Here is a 24,128-nt window from a genome sequence, read left to right as displayed (position 1 = left end):
ATATAGTATTTTCAAGACTGGCCAGAATTTATCCATAGTTGTTTCAGAGAAAGGGAGAGTATCTTCCTCTCAAGTTATTTAATCATCATCTTCACTGCTGCCTTATTCAGGATCATCTTTTGAGGCATAAATTAGAGAGGCAGATGTATTGCATATACTGGGAATGTTTCCAAATTCACCTTTTCAAAAGTCACATTTATTATCTGCTCAAAGCAGGGTCTTTCGGTCTGTAAGAAAGCACTGAGATGCATTCTCAGTGCATGCGGGCAGAACAGGAACAGCGATTTTGGCAGAAACAGCCACAACTGAGTTTGCATTTCCCAGCGCAGTAAATGGTTTTCACTTTCAGTATATCAGGATTCTTTCATTGTTGAGTTTGCCTGGTTAGATCTGCCCTAAGAGAGCTGTTTACCTAAAAAATATATTCTGTTCTAAAAAACAACATGTTTTGAAGAGATTTATAACAGTCTAGCACACACCTTTTTTTCCACACACCTGAGTGATGTAGGTAGATTACACTAAGGTTTGGGTGTTGACTTAGTATAGGCTCCATAATAGAGAATATAATTAATTCTGGCCCAGACTGTAAACAGAAGGAATGAGATTCCACTGATCTCTTCTGGAGGAGAGAGGGAAGGCGCATGACTCCAAGGAATCATCCTCTTCTCTGTGGGACCCCACAGAATTCCTTCCCTTAGAGCTGTTTTAGGGGCAGGGCCAACATGGAAAGGAGTGGAACAGGAGACCAACCAATCCACAGCAACCAACTACTTTAGGTAATGTGGACTACAGAGTCTATGCATGCAGATGACCCTATGGAGGGGGTTAGTTCAGATGTACCAGCTCCTCCTTTGCACCTCCCTGATTCTAAAGTTATCAGGTCTTGCTCCAGATCCTGTTTGGCCTCCCAGTAACCAGTCAGTTCCCCTTAAAGACCCTCTCACCTGAGAGAGAAACAGCTTTTCCTGATTCCTGTGTCCCTTTTTCATGGGTTTCTTGCAGGAGTGGCATATGTGGCCCTCTAACTTTTATGGTTTTCCCTTGGAATGTTTGAGATTTTTGAGGTGGAGCTACACCTAAGAATAGCGGGAAATAGACCAAGGAGATTCCCCTGGGAGACAGAATATACAGATACACCCAGTAAGAAGGAAAATGAAACAATTATGGTGGTGATGCATGAAGTGCATGCTTAAATAGGAGATCTTGGGTGCTGTCTCCTGAGATGATAACATTCAGGAACTGTGCTCTTAGCAGTTTCCGTTAATGGGGCCTTTGTGCAGTACTGAACGACAAATAACAACAATGTGCATCTCCACTGTAGATTATTAGTTCCTCCTTCTTCAAGTTCTCTAATTGTAGTGGCTTTGCTACTGGAGTGTATTCCTTGGGGATAAAGCTTATTTAAATAGTAATGTTGTTAAGCATTCAAAGCTAGACTGTGAAAAGCAACTAATCATTACTATCCATAGCTACATGTTAGGAAAAGTTAGGTTGATTTATTTCGATGCACAGGAATTATTAGATAATGAAAGAACACACGTTTGACACCGTGTCGAGTCAAGCATGAGGGTTTATTACGCACAGCGCTGGCGGAGTGTCACTTTGCTTATTAGGCTCAGTGAGACACTGCTAAGCAATTGATTACAATAGATTATATAGAGTGCCAATGGGTGGAGAGAAGCAACGGGGTGGGAGTTCCCAAGCCCCTGGATAGGTTCTAGCAGCAAGACGAAATTAGCACAATAAACCAATAGTCTAAAAGATTACATAATGGCTCCGCCCACAGCTCAGGTTAACATTTGCTAATACACAGGTGTTCTCCCTCAAAATTCTCCTCTTGAATGTGTAAGTTAAGTCCTGATTTCAGGTCCATAGAAATGACGGTGCCTCTTTCCAGACAGGTTGGCCCACAGGAACATTCCTGGAGGGTGTAAAACAAAAAGAACAGTACACAGCAATGACAATTGTTTATTGTTACCCCTGTGTTTCTACATCTGTGAAAGGGAGGATGCCATAACTCATGCTATCATGTTAGGCCTCTCCCTGAACTCTGGTTGGCATTTGGGGAGTATGTAGTGTTATCTTCTTCCTGCAAAAGGGAGCAGACTTTAAGGCTTCTCTCAGTGAGTTGTGTGCCTGTGATGTAAACCTCCCAATCACTGCTCTCCACCTGGAGTTACACTGTCTCAGCTTATTTTATGTATAGTTGAGACAAACAAGGCTGTCTCTTACTTATCCCAGCATTCTTTAGCCATGTATTGTCCATTGTTAAGTAGACCTCATGCCTCAGACTGGGCCGTGGAGTATGGGCCTATGTGAAAGATTCTTAACAGAGACTGTGGTCGAGATCTTACATACATGTTATTGGGATTTTGGCCCTTCAGATAAATGGTCACCAGTCCATTTCAAATCTTGTAAATGGCCAAGTCATTCTCATTGTCCATAGCTTAAAAACATGCTAAGCATTCCATTAAGACTTAACATTGTTAGATTAATATTCTTCATGTGTGTAGAATTAATGAATTGGTGCCATTCCAAGAGCCAATAGAATGAAAGTTGAGCAATTGGAAGGGGATTTTTAGTGTCTGTTTAAAATGTTTTTCATAAGGTCTACTCCGCCTAAAAGACTAATTAACATTTTGGATAAAGGAAGGGTTTATTAAAGATTCCACATACTCAGTCCGTCTATTAAAGGTATTAAGCTTATAGACATCAGTAAAGCCTCCTACAGATTCTCTAGCTAAATCAGAGAGGACCAGATTTCACATTCCTGTTATCAATAAGATAAAACACAAGCAATAAAAAACCCTTTAAACAGTTCTGTCCTCTTCGTATACCATAAAGTAGTAAAAAGGGCACAAGCCCAATTTTACAAAACCCTTTGGAAGTCACCTCTAAGTCCTGCATTAAGGTCTTAAATTAGGCCTTTGGGTGAATTTCAGGTCAAGTCCTTGTTCAGTTTAGGGAGTTTACCCGGAGTAAAGCATGAAGAAAGAACTCAAAATTTTGCCCTCGGTGATTAAGTGAAGCATAAAATACTTCACCTGCATAGCCCATATTCAATGTTATGTTTTCCTGTCAAGTGAATTTCTTGAAGGAAAGTGCATTCATGTTCAACTTTTTTCTTTTCAAAGTGCCACTAAAACGTTTCCCCTTGAATTGGAATTCTGAATCCCTAAACATTCCAAGAACAAACTCTACTGGCCAGTTTGCCTTATTGAACTAGTACATACAAAGAAACAAAAACAACCAATAAAGCCTGTCAGTGGTTTCCTAGCAAAGTGAAAATAGTTTCCTGTTGAGCTCATGGAAGGCACAACAAAACAGATATGATTTTCAGCAGAAAACAAGACCTTATATTGGTTAAAGCAAAACTAATTTTATACAAAATTGAAAGCTGTTAATCTCTTCAAGTCTACATCATGAAAGGGTGTTCAGCAAGTTTGCCTGTCAAATGGTGCAATGAAAACTCTATAATAGAACAACAATCCTCACATTCAAAGCAGGACTGTTGGGAATGACAGGCCAGGGAGCTCCATAAACAGAGAAAACACACTCAGCCACTAGCTATTAATATAAAATTCTCAGAAGTGTGTGTGTGTGTGTGTGTGTATCTGTATTGCAGAAATACAAATTAGCCTACTGAGAAGGGTATTGGAAGAAAAAAAAAAAGATGCTCCCTAATCAAAACAAGATTAATCTCTCACAGTGAAAAAAAAAGGTAGGAGCATGGGAACTGAAGCACAATTTTTTTATCAATACAATAGGCAAGTGTAAGAAACCACATATGTAGGAAATTTGCTTTAGCACCTTATCACATTACCCAGGGTACAATCTGGGCTATTAGATAGCTATGTCCTCTCAGTTCTCTACCTGGGGTGCATTTTACACTGCTTCATTGTGAGAGCAGCCACTCCTGGTCTGTTCACACAGTCTTCAGCATGTCAGTTACCCCCAGATATACTGAAGAGTTCTTCAGCCAGTCAGCCACTCTTGCATTATACTGCAAAGCAACACCAGCAAAATCCCACTCCCAGACTTTCCCCCAGAAGTTTGTCTCTTGTACTACACAAGCCTTGTTATCTCAAATGGAGCTCCCCAAACACTTCAATTAAAAAACACTGGATAAGATAAAAAAACACTGGATAAGATAAAAAACAATAAAACAATTTTTTTAGCTACAGAAAGCTAGATTTTAAGTGATTACAAGTAATGAGGCATAAAGGTCAAAATTGATTACAAAGAAATAAAAGGTAAAATGCAAGCTAATGCCTAATTTAACAAGCTAAGTGTATTTACAGCAAAAAGGTTTCTCCCACCACATGCTTACAGCAGTCTGACTGGATTTCTTTCAGCCATGACCAGTTCAATGATGTTTCTTTTGTCTTTCAAGTGTTGTTGACACCATAATTAGGGATGAGCAGAGAGAGGTGATTTGGGGCCTCTGTTCTTCATTTTTATATCTCTTCCTCTTCTTTGAGAATCATTTCCAGCTGGGATTCAAGCAACAGTCTGTTTGCACAGGAACTTCCAGCTGTTCCATTGCGAAGATGTAAATTTCTCACTCACAACCTTCTTCCTGCCAAAGAATGGCTATTTAACCAGATGATACTCCATTTGATTATGGTGACACCTGGCTGGGTTGCTGACTAGCCTTTTGTCTCTGAGGAATTGGTTTGAAGCTGTCTCCCAAACTTGAAACATGTCTTATACAGTAGAACTTTATAAGTTTACATAAAATGTTGCCACACATATTTTACCAGGACAATAATGTTTAGCAGACTGAGTTTTCAAATGATACCTCACAAGTCATACTTTGTATGAAATGTATCATTGTCTTGTAAAAGTGGTGAACATAAGGATATTGACTGTCACACCGCTGTTTGTTTTAATATAAAGGAGGATGGCCAAGAATCCATGCTAAATTATTAGTGAAAATCGAAGGTTCTGCTGAGTCCTAAAAAAAATAAATGTGCATCCTGCAGTTTCCTGTGCAAACTCTAGCAAATTTACAGTTAACAAGGTTTAAATAACCTTTTTGTTATTTTGTTTCAGGTTAAATTTCAGATGGAAATAGCTGACCCATTATATAGAAAGCAGCCATGCAGAATTCACAGGCTCTTTGACACATTTCCAAGCTTTGGACATTTTAAAACTTTGTGACAGTTTTAGGCGGGTAGTATCTTGAAATCAAATAAAGATGTACAAATATTTCTTGAATTTTTTAGTTCTGCAAATTTATTCTGCCTCTATTTAACATTCAGAATTAGTCCAACCACTAATGATATATTTAATAATCTTGAATTAATGCAACTTTATGAAATGTGCCAACTAATTTTAAGTAACTGTGTTCTGTTTTGGGTAAAAAATAACTGTATTATTTAAGGAAGAGTTAACGAGGCAGAAATATTTATCAAGCTGGGAATATTATGTAAATTAAGAATTGATAGGAAAAAAGTGTTTGATGTTAACCTGTTAACAACCGTTTCCATGGCTGATACAAAATTTGCTATGTTCATGAGGCCATAACACTTAACAATTAATCAGATTACCAATTTCTTTCAGGATTCAGCCCACACGCTGCATAGAACTATGAATGGAACCCAAGCAGTTGGGGAATAAATGGGTCATGCATTCATGTTCCATTTTTTAAATAGATTTGAAAAGTTAGGGCCCACTGGTCATTTTGTCTTCTCTCTATGACAGTCTGTTCCACCAATAATTTACTCTTTTCCTTAAAAGAGGGATAGTCGTTGGACTTCATTTCCATCTCCATCAAACTGTCAGAAGCACATCAGACCAGACTTCACACTTCATCACCCTTTAAAGAATAAAAACCTATACCAGGCACTTTATTTTTGGATATCCACTACTCCTTATGCAATACCCTCTGAATGTGGTGGATGATCTATATCAAAAGGTGTTTGATCCACCATAATATTCCCTTTAGCAGCTCTTGCAATGGCCACAGAGAGCAGTGCATTGTGGTAGCTACCCCAGCATGCAAGTGGCTACAACATGCTTTTCAAATGTGGGGGATGGGGTGGAGTGTGACAGGGAGTATGTTGTGTGTATGTGGGGGGAGAGAGAGTGGGTTTTGGGGGGGCTGACAGCATGTCAGCAAGCAGTCTTGTAAGTTCAGACAGTAGCAGACATCCCCTTCTCCCCCCCCACACACATCTCTCTCTCTCACACAGCATTCCACAATAATGGTTGCTTTGTCCTGGAGCAGATAAGCATGCTAGCTGTCAAATGGAGCTTTCAAAGGGCATATCCAAAACAATGACAAGAGTGGCCACTTGACTTAAGGGGATTATGGGAGGTTTCTGGAGGCTGATCAGAGTGCAGTAATGCAACACCTCGTTCACACTGATGTTGGGGCGCTCCAGCGGGGGCGCATCAAACGTTATTCTACTCACCGAGGTGGAGTACCAGGAGCACTTTAGCCGTGGAGTCAGAGCACTTTACATGCCTTGCCAGTGTGGATGGGTAGTGAGCTAGTGCACCCGGGGCACCTTTAATGTGCTGTAACTCTCAAGTTTAGCCAAGACCAGAGTTACTCCAGAGATAACTTTGGCCCTTGAAATCAATCATTTGTTGGCAGTTGAAGTCTAGGCAACTCTGAAAGTGTAGGAGTTAATCTTCTTAAAATGTTAGTACAAGTAACATTAGCACAAGAAAAGCTTGCATGGGTTTTATAAAATTCTTCTATCTGTGTTCTTATCCCGCACTGCTCCCTGTAGTATCTTAGCGCCTATGTCATGGCATTTATGTGGTCATCTGCAACAACAGTGTGTATGGGCAAAGAAGTTGCCTGATTGGTTACTGCTCTATTAGGAGACAGTGTGGCCTAGTGTATAGAACACTGGACTAGGGCTAAGGAGAATTGGGTTCTCTTCCTGGCTCTGCCACTCCACTACTGTTACCTTGGGTAGTTGCTTCATCTCTCTGTGCCTCTGTTTCCCTGTCTGTAAAATGAGGATGAGACACCTCCTTTGTGAAGTGCTCTGACACTGACAGGTGAAAAGCACTCTGTGTGAACTAGGTATTATTATTACATTGCGTAGAGTGTCCTATAATACCAAACTAGCACAAGCCCTGCGGTTTGTCAGTGCCATGAATTGAGAACACCCTGGCTTTGCTACACTACATTTCCTACATAAAAACTTTCCTAAAAACCAGCAAATGTTTTATGTCATGTTATATGCCACATGTCAGTACAACTTGTTGAAAGTAGTGGCAAAATAATAGACCTTTTATAAGTACAAAAATTCTCTTGTAAGATTGTTGTGATTTTATATTGTCAGTATTGTGCCACTGTCTCAAAATTTAGTCACGTTGTGGACTTGAGCGTTTTAGAACAGTTAAGGAAATGACGGTAATGCACTGTAATTGCTTCCCATTTCCACTGAACGTTGTTATTTAAGTTACTTTGTTTTTTTAGGAATGCAACGTGTTCTTTGCATGTTAACAAACAAATGGATTGACATATCCATAAAAGATAAATGACCTGATGCGCTGATATACTTTGGTGCTGTACACCACTCCCCCAGTACAAAAATTCCTGAAAGCCAGCTTAGCCAGCCACTGGATCAGCTCTGGGCCTAGCAGGATCCTTTGAAAGTGTGGAGCCATAGGGTATGTCTACACAGTAAAGAAAGACTCGCGTCTGACCCATGCCAGATAACTCGGCTCACTGGGCTTGGGTTGTGGGGCTGTTTCACTGCAGTGTAGACTGCTGGGCTCAGCCTGGAGACCAAACTCTGGGACCCACAGGGTTCTAGAGCCCAGGCTCCAGTCCAAGCCTGAAAGCCTAAACAGTAAAGAAACAGCTTCACAGCCCAAGGTCAGTGGGCCCAAGTCAGCTGACACAGGCCAGCCACTGGTTTTTCTTTGCTGTAAAGACAAACCCATAGAGGCTGCTCAGCTACACCCACGCCTACCCTGTGAGTCCAGCAGTAGGCATGGGTGGGGTAAATGCAGCATGACTGCTGTCTGAGGGCCACTCTAATTTACGTTGGGGACTTGGCTGACATTCAAAGAGCCTGAGATAAAGTGAGTGAAAAGTGCACATCTTGGTTACAACCCAGATTATTGTTTTGTCCCATGAAGTATTCACTGTTATTAAACCAAAATAACTTCATGGTACCTCCAGATTTTGTAATCCTATAATCCTGAGCTCATTGAATTGCCTATAGATGTATAACATATATCCAACCAAGGAATGTAACTCTTTATATTCCACTCCTTTGAATGGCATTGCACTGATAAGCATGGCCTATGCGTATGCAGAAAGCTGGATTTGCTATCCATGGACCTCCAGTTTTGCATGCACAAACTTTTTCTTGCACTTTGAAAGCACAAACATTTGCTAAGAATTTTAAAACTTGCACACACTCTTTAAATATTCTAAGATCAGTGCAGAGTCAAAAGTTAGCATTTGCACCAACAAAACCATTTTGGCCAAGCAGTGTCCTATTCCAGATAAATTTAGTAAGTGCATTACATTTATTGGACTGTCATGATTGGTTATCATAACACCCACTCTTTCAAACTAATTGCATTAGGCTTTGTGGTCTTAGTTGCAAAGACTGGGATAAGATGGTTTTCTAACTTTTTTGTTTGCATGCCAGAGCTCTGGCAAGGAGTTTTGAAAACCATGCCTGCTTAGTATATCCTGTTCCATATAAAATATACCACATTCAGTGTGAATGCTCATATGTACAATTTAATATTTGCTATATGTCACAGGGGTTGGCAACCTTCGGCACGCAGCCCATCAGAGTCATCCACTGGCAGGCCATGAGACATTTTGTTTACATTGACCGTCCTCAGGCATGGCTCCCTGCAGCTCCCAGTGGCCGCAGTTCGCCATTCCCAGCCAATGAGAGCTGCGGGAAGTGGGGTGGGCCACAGGGACATGCTGGCTGCCACTTCCCGCAGTTCCCGTTGTTTGAGTGAATATTCAAGTGCAAGTGCTTAAAATCTTTTTTCCATGGGTATAGATCCATCACTCAAATGTTCACAAAAAGTAAAAACAAAGGAGAGGCAATGCTTTCATCGAGTTCATTTCTAGATATTGAGCAACTAGTCACAGAAAATTCTTTGTATTACTCAGCCAACTCTAATATTGATTCCCAGTATGAATTATTCAATGAGATTAGGTTTCAGAGTGGTAGCTGTGTTAGTCTGTATCAGCAAAAACAACGAGGAGTCCTTGTGGCACCTTAGAGACTAACAGATTTATTTAGGCATAAGCTTTCATGGGCTAAAACCCACTTCATCAGATGCATGGAGTGGAAAATACAGTAGGCAGGTATATATACAGAGTACATGAAAAGATGGGAGTTGCCTTACCAAGTGAGGGGTCAGTGATAATGAGACGATACAATTAAAGTGGAAGTGTGCTATTCTCAACAGTAGAATATCAAGGGAGGAAAAATCACTTGATGTGCTGGATTGACAGCTTGACAGAGCTAGAACGGTACCCAGAAGTCACCTACTACAGGACAGGCCCAACAAAGTAACAGAACACCACTAGCTGTCACCTTCAGCCACCAACTAAAACCTCTCCAGCGCATCATCAAGGATCTACAACCTATGCTGAAGGACAATCCCTCACTCTCACAGATCTTGGGACACAGGCCAGTCCTTGCTTACAGACAGCCCCCCAACCTGAAGCAAATACTCACCAGCAACTACACACCACACAACAAAAACACTCACCCAGGAACCTATCCCTGCAACAAACCCTGTTGCCAACTCTGTCCGCATATCTATTCAAGGGACACCATCATAGGACCTAGCCACATCAGCCACACCATCAGGGGCTTGTTCACCTGCACATCTACCAATGTTATATATGCCATCATGTGCCAGCAATGCTCCCCTGCCATGTACATTGGCCAAACTGGACAGTCTCTGCGCAAAAGAATAAATGGACAGAAATCAGACATCAAGAATTATAACATTTAAAAACTGATTGGAGAACACTTCAATCTCCCGGAACACTCAATAACAGACTTAAAAGTGTCAATTATTCAACAAAAAAACTTCAAAAACAGATTCCAACAGAAACTGCAGAACTGGAATTAATTTGCAAACTGGACACAATCAAATTAGACCTGAATAAAGTCTGAGAGTGGATGGGTCACTACAAAAACTAATTTCCCCTTCCTATTTTCCCTTACTGTTACTCACGCCTTCTTTTCAACTGTTTGAAATAGACCACTCAGATTACATTGGCCTCATTACCACTACAAAAGTGATTTTTCCTCCCTTGCAATTCTACTGTTAAGAATAGCCCACTTCCACTTTAATTGAATTGTCTCATTAGCACTGACCCCCCACTTCGTAAGGCGACTCATCTTTTCATGTACTGTGTATATATCCCTGCCTATTGTATTTTCATAGAATCATAGAATATTAGAGTTGGAAGAGACCTCAGGGGGTCATCTAATCCAATCCCCTGCTCAAAGCAGGACTACTCATGCATCTGATGACATAGGTTTTAGCCCACAAAAGCTTATGCCTAAATAAATTTGTTAGTCTCTAAGGTGACACAAGTACTCCTTGTTGTATTTCAATGAGATTAGTTTGTTTTTCCCAGCCATACTTACTAAGGAAAAAGATCATTAAGGAAGAAGTTTGCACTGTCAGTAAAACCATGTTTTACTGTAGGAAAAAGACCTCTCTGAACTGTCCAGTGGTAAATATCAGAGCAACGTTAATGAGTTTCTTAGATTAAAAAAGTTTGGGCCAAGCCACAAGGTTTGAGTCCAAGCTTCCTCATCCAGACTTTTGGTTCAGTCTATTACAGAGGGAGGACCAACTGCAAAGTTTGGATCTGGGTCCACTTGAACTTCTCCAAACTTCAGAGGTGTTTGCTTCCAGGGTTTTGGTTTGAGCTCACAAACTTCTTTGTTGTTTACATTCCCTTGCCTGTATTATCAAATTGATAATGGGTATGCATTTCTTAACTTTAAGTACATAAGTAGTCCCATGGAGGCCCTACTCAATGAGACTAGCTGATGTTCATAGTTAAGTACAGACTTTGCTGGACTGTGGCCTATATAGTAACCCCACTCTTTCATTATTTCAGATTTTTGTTTAAAAAATGATTATCTCTGATTTTCTGTGCTTGTAAAAAATAAATCTAGCAATAATATCATGACTGATTGACTTTGAGGCACCCATTCACTATAAGAAGAGGCTGAGTGGTCTTTTGGTTAACACAGTGCTAGGAGTAGGGAAATCTGGGTTGTTGTCTGTGCTCTGTCACTGCTGTCCTGTGTGACCTTGGTTAAGTCACCTATCTGTCATGTACCGTAAATTCTCAACCTCTAAAATGCAGATAATAATGCTTACCTGTTTTACAAAAGTGTTCTGAAGCACTCAGGAACTAGAGTAATGAACCTGTTCATAAATAAAACAAAAAATAAATACAAATACAGACAAGCATGATTATGTATTTCCTCCAGAATTTCCTTTGAAATCATTGGGACTTCTGCATATGGAATTACTGCAGGATTGAGTGCAATATGTGACAATTATCATTAAAGACTATTCAATTACATTTAAATGTAGATTAACCAAAGAAGAGGAAGTCAGTTATTAATTCATATTTAAATGAACTATGCTGACATTCTTTTAATCATTCGTATACTATGATGGTCACAACTATTTTTTTTTCTAAATTCCAAGATTCGAGGAGACAAAAATCTAGATTTTTTTTTTAATTTCAAAGTATTATTTAAAATGATTTCTGATAGAGATTTGAAAAAGAATGCATTACAGGTAAAATGTCCGTGCATGGATCACTAGCCCTGTACTTGAGAAGAGATGTAAATGTAAAATTAATTCTCTCCTGCTCCCTCATTTCCCCCTAAGGTGAGAAAGAACCTGTATTAAAGATACAACAGCACTTTTTCCTGATTCCACCACAGAATTTTATTGCACTGTTCTTGAGAGAAAGCTATTTTGGGCCAATGTGTGTCTTAGTTGCTTTAAGGAATACAATGAAGGAATAAAGGTTACTAGATTCCCCTCCCTCTTGTCCTATAAGTAGAAGCAGCAGGGGTGGTCCTCAAGGCATCGTCCTCATTGCCAGATATTCTAGTCCAAGCTGCATTAGTGGAAACACTGTGGAAACACCTTCAATGTACATTTTAAAAAGTGCCACCTACAAAAGAGTAATATGTACAAAAAAATAAAACCAGTTGGTTATTAAAACAAGCACTGTCGACCTTTTCATACATGATCCTCTTGTTATCGCTAGCATATACCACCTTTGCTGAGGTGATTTCTGAAATTCTAAAAATCTTGTGAACTGTTAACACTTTCTGTATCAATCCCATAGTACCATTAATGATACTCTTTTGTTTTCTTGAAAGGTAATTCTTCCTTATTTCATTTGAACAATTTATTTCTGCATTGTTAGTGCTACACTAATTGGACATTAAGGCTAATTGAACATTTCCTATTCTAGTTGGTGTTTTCATATTTGTTTTCTAGTAGTGTAGTATAATGAATGTATGTAATGCCTAATCCATTAATTGTAACAGAGAAATAGACTGCATGTGAGAAGGATGCAGAAAAATAACATTACTCATAATCTCTTTCCAGCTGGATCCTGATGCTAGTGTTGTTCTCAAAGAACTTCAGGTGAAACTCAGTAGCGTACTGGATGAGCTCAGCATTGCCTATGGCGCAAGGTAATAAACGTACTTAAAGAATTTGTGCTACAGTGATGGCAACCATTAAAAACACTCCATTGTGCCTCAAACCAGGCAGATGTGCATAGCCAAAAGCCAATCCATTGACTAGATTGGGTGAGTGTACGTCTTTTCACATACAGCTTGCTCCAGTGTAGCAACAGCCACTGCATGTATATGTGTGTGTCTCTGACTGGCTGGCTGTACGTTTTGGAAAATACAGCAGTATCCTCACCTCCAAAGGACACTAAAACTAGTGTGTGGGCATGAATGGGTTATAGTGACACAGCTGGAAACTTTACTTTCTGCTTTTGGAAGATAAAAATGGCTTGATTTGTTCTTAACTAATACAATGTTCAACCTCTCTTTTACTGTGTGTGTATTTTTTGATTCCCTGAGACTGACAGCTTTGTCCAGTGGCTTGCTCCAGTCAGGTAGCCTGTCTGAATGGCCCCTTCTTCAAATGGTCACTGTGAAGCGCTCTTGAGTCATTTACTCTGCCAGTGTCTGGGTCTGCTGGAATCCACTAGTGAGCCTTACTCTTGAATCAGTGTGCATGCTGCTGGCTGAATGCGGCTTGCACTGTTCCAGCAACGTAGCTGAGTCTTGCTATCGGAAGCAAAAACCATAGGACTGTTTTTGCGTTTGCTTGAAAAGGAATATAAGAGAGAGTGATTGTTCAGGGAATCTGCAATGGTGGGTGGCAGGTGAAAGTTTTAGTTGCTCAGTAACAGTTAATGCCATAGACATACAATCTGTGCAAACTGTTTTCCTTTTCGGTGTGTGGCTTCATTAACTATGGGAAAGGATGGTTTGAATAAATACAATTGAGGAAGAGTCATGGCTGCCTCAGATCATTAATAGGCTGAGACAACCCAAATAATAGGGAAAATTAAGTGACTTAGTAAGAAGGGAAAATGTCAGCCAAGAATTAAATGGATAATACCTGTACTAGCTCCCTGTGGTTTCTTCTCTCCCTGTCTTAAAAGGTCACTGTTAACTAGATGAAGCCCCATTTTTGACTTTTCCTAAAATTAGTATAATCTTCTGGGTGAAATAGTTTTTTAATTTAAAGAGAATATCTATTACTTTGTTACGATAAGAATGAGTGGTCATAGGGGCCTATATTTTTCACTCTTCCGCAGAAAAGCCAGGCAAATTAGCACAAGTCATCCTACAGCCCTCATTCCCATTGCCAAAGTTGGTAAAAATGTCCCGAGTTTGGCTTTGTGCATTTCTCATGTGCTTTCTTCTCCCTTAAATTGATCCATAATTTGTGCCTGTGACACCATCTAACCAAAAATCAGCACAAGGGCACCCTGATAGCTTCATAGCCTTACTCTGAAGAAAACCAAGAAAAACTTCTCTAGGAGGCCTTCTGCTACCTCTGAGTCTTATCTCATTCTTTTAGAGGCTGCCCACGTGGCCATGCTGAGCTAATAAGTGTGGCAGCAGTTTGCTCAGGGTGGAGTTGTCTATAGCACCAAACAGAGAATGTTGCCTCAACTAATTGTGGTTGAACAAGATGCAGCAGTTTGGATACGAGAGTAGACCCACTGCCTGCATAATCTGAATGAGAAAAGAGGTGGCTTTAAGAGCAGCACCGGCAGCCAGAAGAATTCTGAGGATGAACTGGAAAAGCAACTTTGCCATGCATTGGTTTTTGGGGCTCCCCTTTATTCATTTCAAAGTTGGTTTCTGAGTAGATGTCACTGGAAAAGCCTTCTGTCTTCTTGGCAATCAGATGTGTTCATGTGGCTTTTTGTGTTAGGTTTTTGTGGTGAAGCACAGTAACTGGGAGTTTTCAGTCTGTTTTCACTTAGCTTGTTTGTTCTTTTATTAATTGTTTTTTGGTAGATTCTTTAGCTACAGGCTTATCTATTCAATTTGTCTATGAATGCATTTAGAATTGATTATCATATTTATTGCCCCTGTGGTACTTGTGGTACTTTTACTTCTCTTGTGGTACTTCTGCTTCTCAGAGGCTGACTCTGAATACTCAGTTTTGCACTGCTTAAATGTACCAATCGATGTCCCCACTATGGCCATACTGCCCCTGTGTCACTCCTAGATTTTCTGTCAGGCAGATGCTGCTATATTGGAAGAAAATTGAACCTCTAGAAAAACAAGAAATGAACTAAATCAGTAAACTTACTTTGTGGGGAATTGAGAACAACTTCCACTCCCACACTTGTAAACAGAACTAGTTTATAGAGACCTATCAGTCCCCCATCTCCTCTAGTTTTTCAGCTGTGTGGAAGTCAATTCTTCAGAATCAAAAATCTGTTCCTACTTTTAAATTTAAAATGCCAAACATTCCCATAAAATGCATCTGGGATAGAGGTTATGAAGCAGTCCAAATATTTTTACTCTCTTAACTAGGTACAAAGTAGTAAACAAAACTTTGCTGTGTTGGCATATGAGTCATGACAAGAAAAAGTCCAGTTTAGCCAGCTAGGACAAATTGGTAGAAGTCTTGTTAATTTCTATCTTGAAGGAGGATATTGACACCAAATGAATATAAAATTTACCAAAAAGAGAGAATATTTGACAATATATGTCTTTAATCCCCTCGTACCAAAACTAAAAGCAGGAATAATTGTGCTGGCTAACACTGATGTCTATCTTAACAGCCAGTCATACCTCAGTAAAGTCTCTGATTCACCTTCTTATTGTGTAATTCCTATCAAAAAATAGTTACTAGGTCTCCTGTAGGGACAGGGACAATGTAAAAGGAAAACAAAACACAAAGGTCAATGGTAAGTATATTATTTGGTCTTATACCATCTATAACTCTTCAGAAATAGTTATTTTCAGTTTCTAAAGCATACATTGCCTTAAGCCTGTGGGCTTCATATCTGCTCACAAATGATTTTATGTTCATCAATGAAGTTGATGGAGCAGAATCTAAATAGTCATCTTCTGTCGTATAATTTCTCCACTCTCTTTTTTCTCTTTAGTTTCCAGCTTGTTGTTGAGGAGTGTGTGAGACAGATGAGCTTTGAGCTAAATCAGATGAGAGGAAATGGAAACATATCGGCCAATAAGAACAGTGCAGCTATCGATGCTGAGATTGTGCTGCGACCTCTCATGGATTTTCTGGACAAAATGTAAATGTGGAGTAAAAAGGAGTAATTTTAAATTGCTGGATGCCAAGGAATTTTATTTTAAAAATTACTAAAAATATTAGGCCCTGTTTTGGCATATCATGGATAGTTAAAAAGTTGATAGTTGGGCGAAGTAATCAATCTAAATTTTATGAAATCGGTTACTTATAAAAAGCCATTTAAGTAGCTATTTTAAATCAGGACAATTGACCTATATTAAGAATCTTAATCCATTGAAATCCCACAATTTCTTTATTTACCAGTGTTTACTCCCTGTCTCCTTTCCAGGAATACATAGTCTAACCCAGGGGTCGGCAACCTTCGGCACGTGGCCCATCAGGGCACAAGACTTTTATGCATAGCCCCCTGCAGCTCCCAGTGGCCATAGTTCACCATTCCTGGCCAATGGGAGCGGTGGGAAGCGGTGTCCAGCACAGCCCTGTGGCCTGCGCCACTTCCCACAGCTCCCATTAGCCGGGAACAGTGAACCGTGGCCACTGGGAGATGCAGGGGGCTGTGCCTGCAGATGGTCAACATAAGCAAAATGTCTTGCGACCCACCAGTGGATTACCCTGATGGGCCGTGTGCTGAAGGTTGCTGACCCTGGTCTAACCATTTGGTGATTAACAGGAGAATCTATTTGTCCTAAATTACAATGGCATTTCCATGTCTCAACAAAATTATTACAAGATTTTTTAATTCTAATCCCTTGGTAATGTTTTAGTTAACTTTCTCTCACCAATCCATGCTGAAGTATTGGGGAAGTTTTTCCTGGGTTGGTTTCCTCTTGAGTCTTCTCCGTTCTTTTTTCATCTGTCAGTACTCGCGTGCTTGTACAGATGGGCAGGATGTGTTGTGCAGAGCATGCTGTTTAAGCATGATAGCTGGGTGAGGGAAGTGGGATGGCAGGGCTCACTTCAGAGTTTTTTAATATCCTTCTTCCTGTTTCCAGGGAATTTTATGAAAACACACCTCTTTCAGACTTGCATAGATTCAAAGTTGGTTGCTCTCATTCTTTCACTGGCTCCATGCCCTAGGGGTTGGCTTAGGTGACACCTTCAGCTCCTGAACATGCAGTCTGCCTAATGAACATGCAACACTATAATTGCCTTTGGTTTGCTTTGGTTTTTTGTAGGGAGAAAGCATCAGATAATTTTTAACATTAATTTTAACTTCCTTTTTATTTAGTCCATTATGTGAGATAATCATTCAATTTTATTAGCGTTTGACAGGAAATGAAATTCTGATTTCAGAAATTCTGAATACTTCTTTTCATTATAGTTAAAATTGAGTGTACTTAAGTTTAAATTTAAACTTAAAAGTTTTTAGTTCTCACACCAGTCATTTCAAGATTCAGGAATTCTTATTGGGTTTAGTCTAAATAGTAATGAAAGAAGTTGTTTATTCTTCATAACAATTTTTAGAGAGATGATAATTCTTTTCTTCCTGAATTGGTTGAGGGAGGAGTTTGATCATGCCAATTTAATTAATTCCCCATTATTAGAAATATTCTATACTGAAATGGCTTTTTGTATTAGTAATTAGTTTAGCAAGGTCCTTAGATTTCAGGTTGGTATATAAAGCATTTTACCATTGACAATGATATTAGGAATTATATTAGGAATTTGCATTTAACTAGAATAGTTGAAAGTCTGTCATTTCAACATTTAAGTGTTTGTCATTTCAATGTTTAAGAAAAGTTTAAAACATTTCCAACTACACACATTTTTCTCTAAAGTTTTAAGGACTCAAGCAGAGGTTTTTCTTTTGAAAAAACGGGGTATAGGCTACTTTACCACGTTTTTCACCTTTTACCTCCTTTTCACAAACAGGTCTTTTCCTAAGACATGAATCTTTTACATGGTTTGTTTTCTTGATGTGAGGATTTGTACCAAACTGCTATTTTATATAATGGGAGGTGTCCTGGTTTAGATAAGACATTTTTGCTGAACTGGCATGTCAATCTTTAATATGTGCTCATGGTTAATGCCTGGCTTTGAGGGTAATAATTGTGAAATATTGCTCAACAGATTGTAAGGTTTTCTGGTGTTATGACTGTAATGCTCAAAGAAAAAGGCTAATTCAAAGGATTAATTCATAATTGACTTTCTTGTTCGAGTGATAGTCCCCACTGTATTCCACTGTGGGGTACATATGTGCACCATGTGCCTGCAGCCAGAGATTTTGAAAGTAGTAGCTGCTGGTCTGCGCATGCATCCTGGCTCATCTTGTGCTTCTGACCAAGGGAATAAAGGGTGGGGCAGATCGACTGTCTATTCCAGTTCCTTCTCACCGCCACATGGTCCTGGTTGGAACCTTCAGTGTCTGCAGCTTGTGCTCTGTCCTACAAAATAAGAATTATCTAGTTTGTAAGCAGTTTTAACAGTTAGAATTTTATAGTTCTTCAGTGTTTAGATTATTCTCCTGGGGGACACCCCCCCATACAACCCATTCAGGTACCAAACTATGCCGAGGACTCTGGGCTTCAAACTACACTTCCTATGTGCAGTCCTTCTCAGTCATCAACAACCACCAGTGCTGCCTGTACTGCCTTGGGGAAGCTCACAACACAGTGAGATTCAATATCTGCCAATCATTCCCCAGCTGTGCATGAGAAGGGTGGGAAATTCATCTCTGCAAATACCTCATGGAGAAAGCCATGAGACCCCAATCAGACCCAAGCCAGGGAACTCCCCCATACATCATCCTAATTCAGCAAGTAGTATGCCTCCTGTTGCAAGCTCCAGCTGTGGTGCAGGAGAATCTACCCCTCAGAGGCGGGATCTCCTCAGGAAGCCAGGAAGCACTCTCATTAGCATGTGACTAAGTCATCTTCTAAATCCACTTCAAAGAAGTCTGATTCATCTCTAAGTAAGTGCATCACCTTGGCCCATGAGGACTTAGTATGTCCTAGGTACCAGAGGCATTATGAGAAAGCCCATAAGCATTGGGCTGCATGAGTACCAGACCGCATTCCTTTGGTACGATCAACCTTGGCACCTCCAGAACCCTGGGATCCATTGACACCAATGAAATCTGATCACTGTTAACTTCGGGCATCTCCCTCACAAGAGTATTCTCAAACAAGAGTTGAACTACTTGTTGCAATGAGGAGCAATAGAACACGTCCTTCCTCAATACCAAGGGAGAGGGCTTTACTCAAATTACTTCCTAGTACCTAAGAAGAAGGGCAGTTGGAGACCAATCCCGACTTCTGCCAGCTCAACCACTGCATTCCCAAACTCAGTTTTCGCATGGTCACGTTAGCCTCTATAATCCTATCTTTAGAAAAGGGCACATGGCTCATGGCTCTCAATATGAGGGATGCCTACTTTCACATAGACATTCATCCCGCTCACAGACGATTCCTTGGATTCATGGTGGGCGCCGAACATTTTCAGTACAGAGTACTCCCCTTCAGAATAGAGAGTCTTTACCAAGATATTCTCATTAGCAGCAGCCCATGTCAGATGTTGTGGACTCATTGTCTTTCCCTATCTCAACGACTGAATCCTTGTTGCCAAATCCCGCCAATATGCCTATGCATCAACTTCCATGATGCTACACCTTCTCTCCTCACTGGGAGTCAGTGTAAATGCCAAAAAATCTGTTCTCATCCCTCCCCCCCAATAATCTCTGGTCTTCATCAGGGCAACCTTGAATTCTATCACCGCAAGAGTGTACCTGCCCAAGGACAGATTCCAGAACATGAACAATATCATAGTTTGCATCACAAGCAACCCTCAAGTACTGTTCAAGACATGTCTGTCTCTCCTAGGTCATATGGCCTCATGCACCTATGCCAACCTTTAAATGTGGCTGCAGTCAATATACTCCCCAAACCACCATTCCATGAACCCCATGGTACAATAGTGTCTTCCCTCCTATGGTGGAGAAATCCTCATCAGGTATGCATGGGCATCCCCTTTTCTCTCCAACCCTCTCTGGACAGGACCATTATTACAGATACATCCCTATTAGGTTGGGGAGCCCACGTTAACAGCCCCACAGCACAAAGTTCCTGGATATCTTGAGGGTCAAGAATGCACATCAATATCCTGGCGTTCTGAGCAGTTTGGAAGGTATGTGAGTCCTTTCTTCCCTTCATCCACACTCCCTGTGTCCTTATAACATCAGACAACATTACAACTACTGTATCTTCTACACCAACAAGCAAGGAAGAGCGACATCTGCCTCCTTGTGTGCAGGAGTCAGCCTCTGGAACTGGTGTATCGGCAATCAAATCATCCTATCAGCAGTCTACGTTCTGGGAAAGCAAAATGTGCTTGCAGACTCCCTCAGCACACATTTTCAGTCAACCACAGTGGGAGCTCGGGTACTGGACAATATTTTCACTCTATGGGGGAACCCCAACCAGGGATCTGTTCACTTCTCATGCAAACAGAAATGCACCACATACTGCTCCAGAACAACCCTAGGTCATCACTCCCAGGGTGATGCTCTGCCTCCTCCTTAGTTGGACCAGCTCAGCTATGCCTTCCCTCTGCTACTGCTCCTGCCACAAGTTCTATGCAAAATCTGTCAGGACAGAGCACGGGTCATCCTGATTGCCCGCTTCTGGGCCAGACAGCTTTAGTTTCCCAACCTCCTACATGGGCATCCTGACCACTAGTCATCCTCCCAGCATTTCCCAAGCTCCTGACCCTGTGCAACAGCAAGATCAAGCACCCTGATCTGCATCCACTCCATCTCAGAGCTTGGTATTTTGATGGGCATCATCCTTAGAATGTTCTTGCTCCGTAACCGTACAAGACACATCCTCTCTAATAGCAGAAAGGACTCTGCTAGATGTTACCTAGCTAAATGGAAGTGCTTTTCTTCCTGGGTACACAAAAGAGGCATTCTCCAAGAAACTACAGATATTCCTCTCATCTTGGTCTATATTTTTTCTTTGAAGACATCAGGCTGTATTCCAGTACCCACCTTCCTTCCCTTCTGCTTCAGATCTTATCTGATTTGCAGTAGAGAAGGAACTGGAGAGGCGGTCAGTCCACTCTGCCCTTTATTCCCTCAGGAAGAGACATGAGGTGAGCCAGGATGCATGCATGGATTAATGACCACTACTTTCAAATTCTCAGGCTCAGGGCATATTGTGCACATGCATAACCCACAGTGGATTACAGTTAGGGATCACACACTCAACGAACTTCCTGTTACAGGAAGTAACTGCCTTTTTCTTTCTTTCTTTCTTTCTTTGAGACATAATTTTACACTGTTGTTGCTTCTAAAGGTAACATCTTATGGGCTATGTTTTCAGAGATTCTGAGCACTCTCAACTCCCATGAAAGTCAATTGCAGTATCTCAGCACCTCTGAAAGTCAGTCCCTTTGTATGCTCTTCTGTTTTCCTTTTCAGAAAGTTGAGAGATTTTTACTTGCTGCTTTGTACTTTGAAAATATAATTTACATGAGCATGTTTCCTGCTTGGGGAGTGTGAGTGATTTAAGTGTATTCCCAGAACGCCAAAACTAATAGACCTCAATTGAGCTTTTGGTGAATATTTCTTCCCAGAAGCTTACTTCTTGGACAGAGTCCAAGAAATAATGACTTGTTTTTCCACTGAGATTGCAGGCCCATGTTAGGGAAACAGGCAGTGCATCTGAAGAAGGTGAAGACAATCTAAAAGAGCTCAAAAAGGAACTGCAAGGAGGGGAGAAGGAAACAGAAAGAGTTTTTTGTTTGCTTTCTGTAGGTTCCATGTAATATATTAAATACACCATAGAGTACTGAGGAAAATCTGGGAGAAATCTGTATACTCTGTTTATTTGGTTCTTTCTCAGTTGGCACTGGAGCTCAGTGTAACTGGCAGTGTGGAAAGTGCCTGTTCTTTTCCCTTAATTTACTCCTAGGAGCTGACTGTTTTTGCAACACTGGCAGCTGCAGAAGCCAGATTCCTAACCCTCTGAGAAGGCTTTCCAGCAGCTGTATCTATATGTCAGCCTTTCATTTCTAACGATCTATCTAGTCCTGTGTGTAAAGCTGCTGGAAGCATAGACTTTCTTAGTCTTAATTTCCTTTGACATGAGGAACATGATTCTCTTATAAGTCTGTAAGAAGACAAAGGCCAAAAATCTTCACAAACACACATGATCTGTCCTTGAATGGTAAGAATGGAATGCCCCCATTCGATTCACTTTTCTATTGCATCAAACCACAAATCAATATATATTGAAGTTACCTAACACACCTTCCTTGAAATATAAACAAATACAAATTTAATTTGTTAAAAGAGGTTTTAAATACCTGCCAAAGAGACACCACCATTTTTGTAGAATTTAGATGAATATTTAAATGTAAATGTAATCCAAACAAACGTATACAAAACAAGGAACTGAGATAAAAATGCTTCTAAGGAGTATCACCTGCCTTGCAAATGTATGTGATTTCTGCTGTGATTATTTCTCTATTACTACCACTTTTCATATGCATACCTATAATAGATAGTAGAAAGATTAACTGGTACATGTACATACCTATAATATGATTTGTACATCCTCTGTGTTATATGCTCAGTTACATGAACAAAACTTACATAATACTATAAGACTCCCCACATACATATTTACAAATTGCAGTTTTTTAAAAGAATAAACAGAAGATTTTCTCATTTATGTGCACTGCAGTAAAAAATGCTTAATTCCACATATAGCATGTTTCATGAATACCCTCTTAGATCCTAATAAACCTGTGACGGGGAAGCAGTCCTCCAAACACTTATTACAGAGCCTATTCTTACTACTCAGTAGTCCCATTGACTTCAGAAGAAATGTGTATGCATAACTGTAAGTGTTTCAAGGCGTCTGACCTAAATTTGTGTCTGATATCACAAGCAGTTTCAACTGCACAGATGCAACATAGGACAACAAAGGAGCTTTCTCTTTTTAAGCAGAAACTAATTTCACAATAACCCTTTAAGTTTTAGTTATTTAACTATACCAATCATTTGAGCATAACTTTGCAGTTCAACCATTATGTTTCATTTTCAATACATATGGTGGGTGCTGTTGGCTACATTACATTAAGCAGAGCATGGCAAAAGGATTGCTGGATGTTTACATGGAATGTTTGTTTCTAATCTAGAAGACAAGATTTGAAATGTTCTAAAATCCATATGAATAATGCTGTGAAATAACACTGATGTCTGAAAGGCATTATTGGTGTAGTGGTTCAGAGAAACTCTAACACAAGGTAGCTGTTAATCTGAGTTTATGTTAATTCAGAGCCTTTGATGTTTTAATGCTAGATTTGGAGACCAGCCTGTGTTTTACTTTATTCCAGTTTAAGTCTCTCTGCAAAAATCTGTGAGAAGACAGTTCTGAAACGGGTTTTGAAAGAGCTGTGGAAATCAGTCCTGAACAAAATAGAAAAACAAATTGTGCTTCCACCATTGACAGACCAAACCGTAAGTGTCCAAGCCATGATTCACACACATTTAAAACATTTGCAATAATCACATCTGGTAGCAGTTTTTTTAAATATCCTTCCAGAAAATTGTCCCCAGAGAGGAACTTGGTCACTACATGCAGCTTCCTGGGCACTTTTTCAGCAGAAAAGCTGGAGCAGATCTTTAGTAGCTGGTTTGCAAGTCCTCGCTATTGGGTGTCCTGCCTGCCCATCCTAGATTGGGGCATTCTCACAGTGCATTTCATCAAGGTGGGGCGCAATGTAAAAGGCAGGATTGCTTTCATAGAGCATGTTTTTAAATGTTATTGTGATGGCTTTATTGCTTGTGGTGAAAATTAATAGCCAGATGATGGCTCGCCCTTTGCAAGTGTGCAAGGACAAGAGAGAACACAAGCAACCAGCCACAGTGGGACATTTAAGGGACATTTTTAATTTAGACTCCCTAATTCTCATGAAAATTTTTAATATATGGTTTTTAGATGGACAGGTCCCTAATATTTTTAAGGAAAATAGGACGATTTTAATTCCGAAGACACAGGATGAGGAGGAGCTAAAGAAGTTGACCTCCTGGAGACCACACAATTGGATCTATATGGATAAGAACTTACACCAAGATTTTAACTAAAAGATTGTCGGAGGCAGTTAAAATATGTAGTAGACAGAAAGGTTTTATAGCTGCCTCTGGATATGTGGAGAATATTGCAATTTTGGACAACTTAATGAAAGGAGCCAAACGCAATGGAGACGAGATAGCTATAGTGTTTGTAGAACTGGCTAAAGCGTTCGATTTGGTGGGACACGGACATATAGTAGCTGGTCTTAAAAGATTTGGAGTAGATCAACATTTTATTGAAATTATTAGAGACCTATATGATAATTGCACG

The 24,128-nt window shown here is 40.2% G+C and overlaps 2 protein-coding genes across 2 annotated transcripts in view; one reads left to right on the top strand and one right to left on the bottom strand.

Annotated features, from left to right (window-relative positions):
- RSL24D1 (ribosomal L24 domain containing 1) overlaps positions 1–24,128 on the bottom strand; it is a 922,223-nt gene that overhangs the window by 550,800 nt on the left and 347,295 nt on the right. The window lies entirely within an intron of this gene.
- UNC13C (unc-13 homolog C) overlaps positions 1–24,128 on the top strand; it is a 375,739-nt gene that overhangs the window by 299,816 nt on the left and 51,795 nt on the right. The window contains exons 24-26 of the mRNA XM_050968692.1: positions 12,625–12,713; positions 15,674–15,823; positions 23,119–23,242. Coding sequence (XP_050824649.1) covers positions 12,625–12,713; positions 15,674–15,823; positions 23,119–23,242 — 363 coding nt within the window. The remainder of the gene's footprint in view (positions 1–12,624; positions 12,714–15,673; positions 15,824–23,118; positions 23,243–24,128) is intronic.

The sequence above is a fragment of the Gopherus flavomarginatus genome, chromosome 9 (assembly GCF_025201925.1).
Source record: "Gopherus flavomarginatus isolate rGopFla2 chromosome 9, rGopFla2.mat.asm, whole genome shotgun sequence".
Taxonomy (NCBI): domain Eukaryota; kingdom Metazoa; phylum Chordata; order Testudines; family Testudinidae; genus Gopherus; species Gopherus flavomarginatus.
Note: the sequence above shows the minus strand (reverse complement) of the source record. Positions and strands in the feature narration are given on the sequence as shown.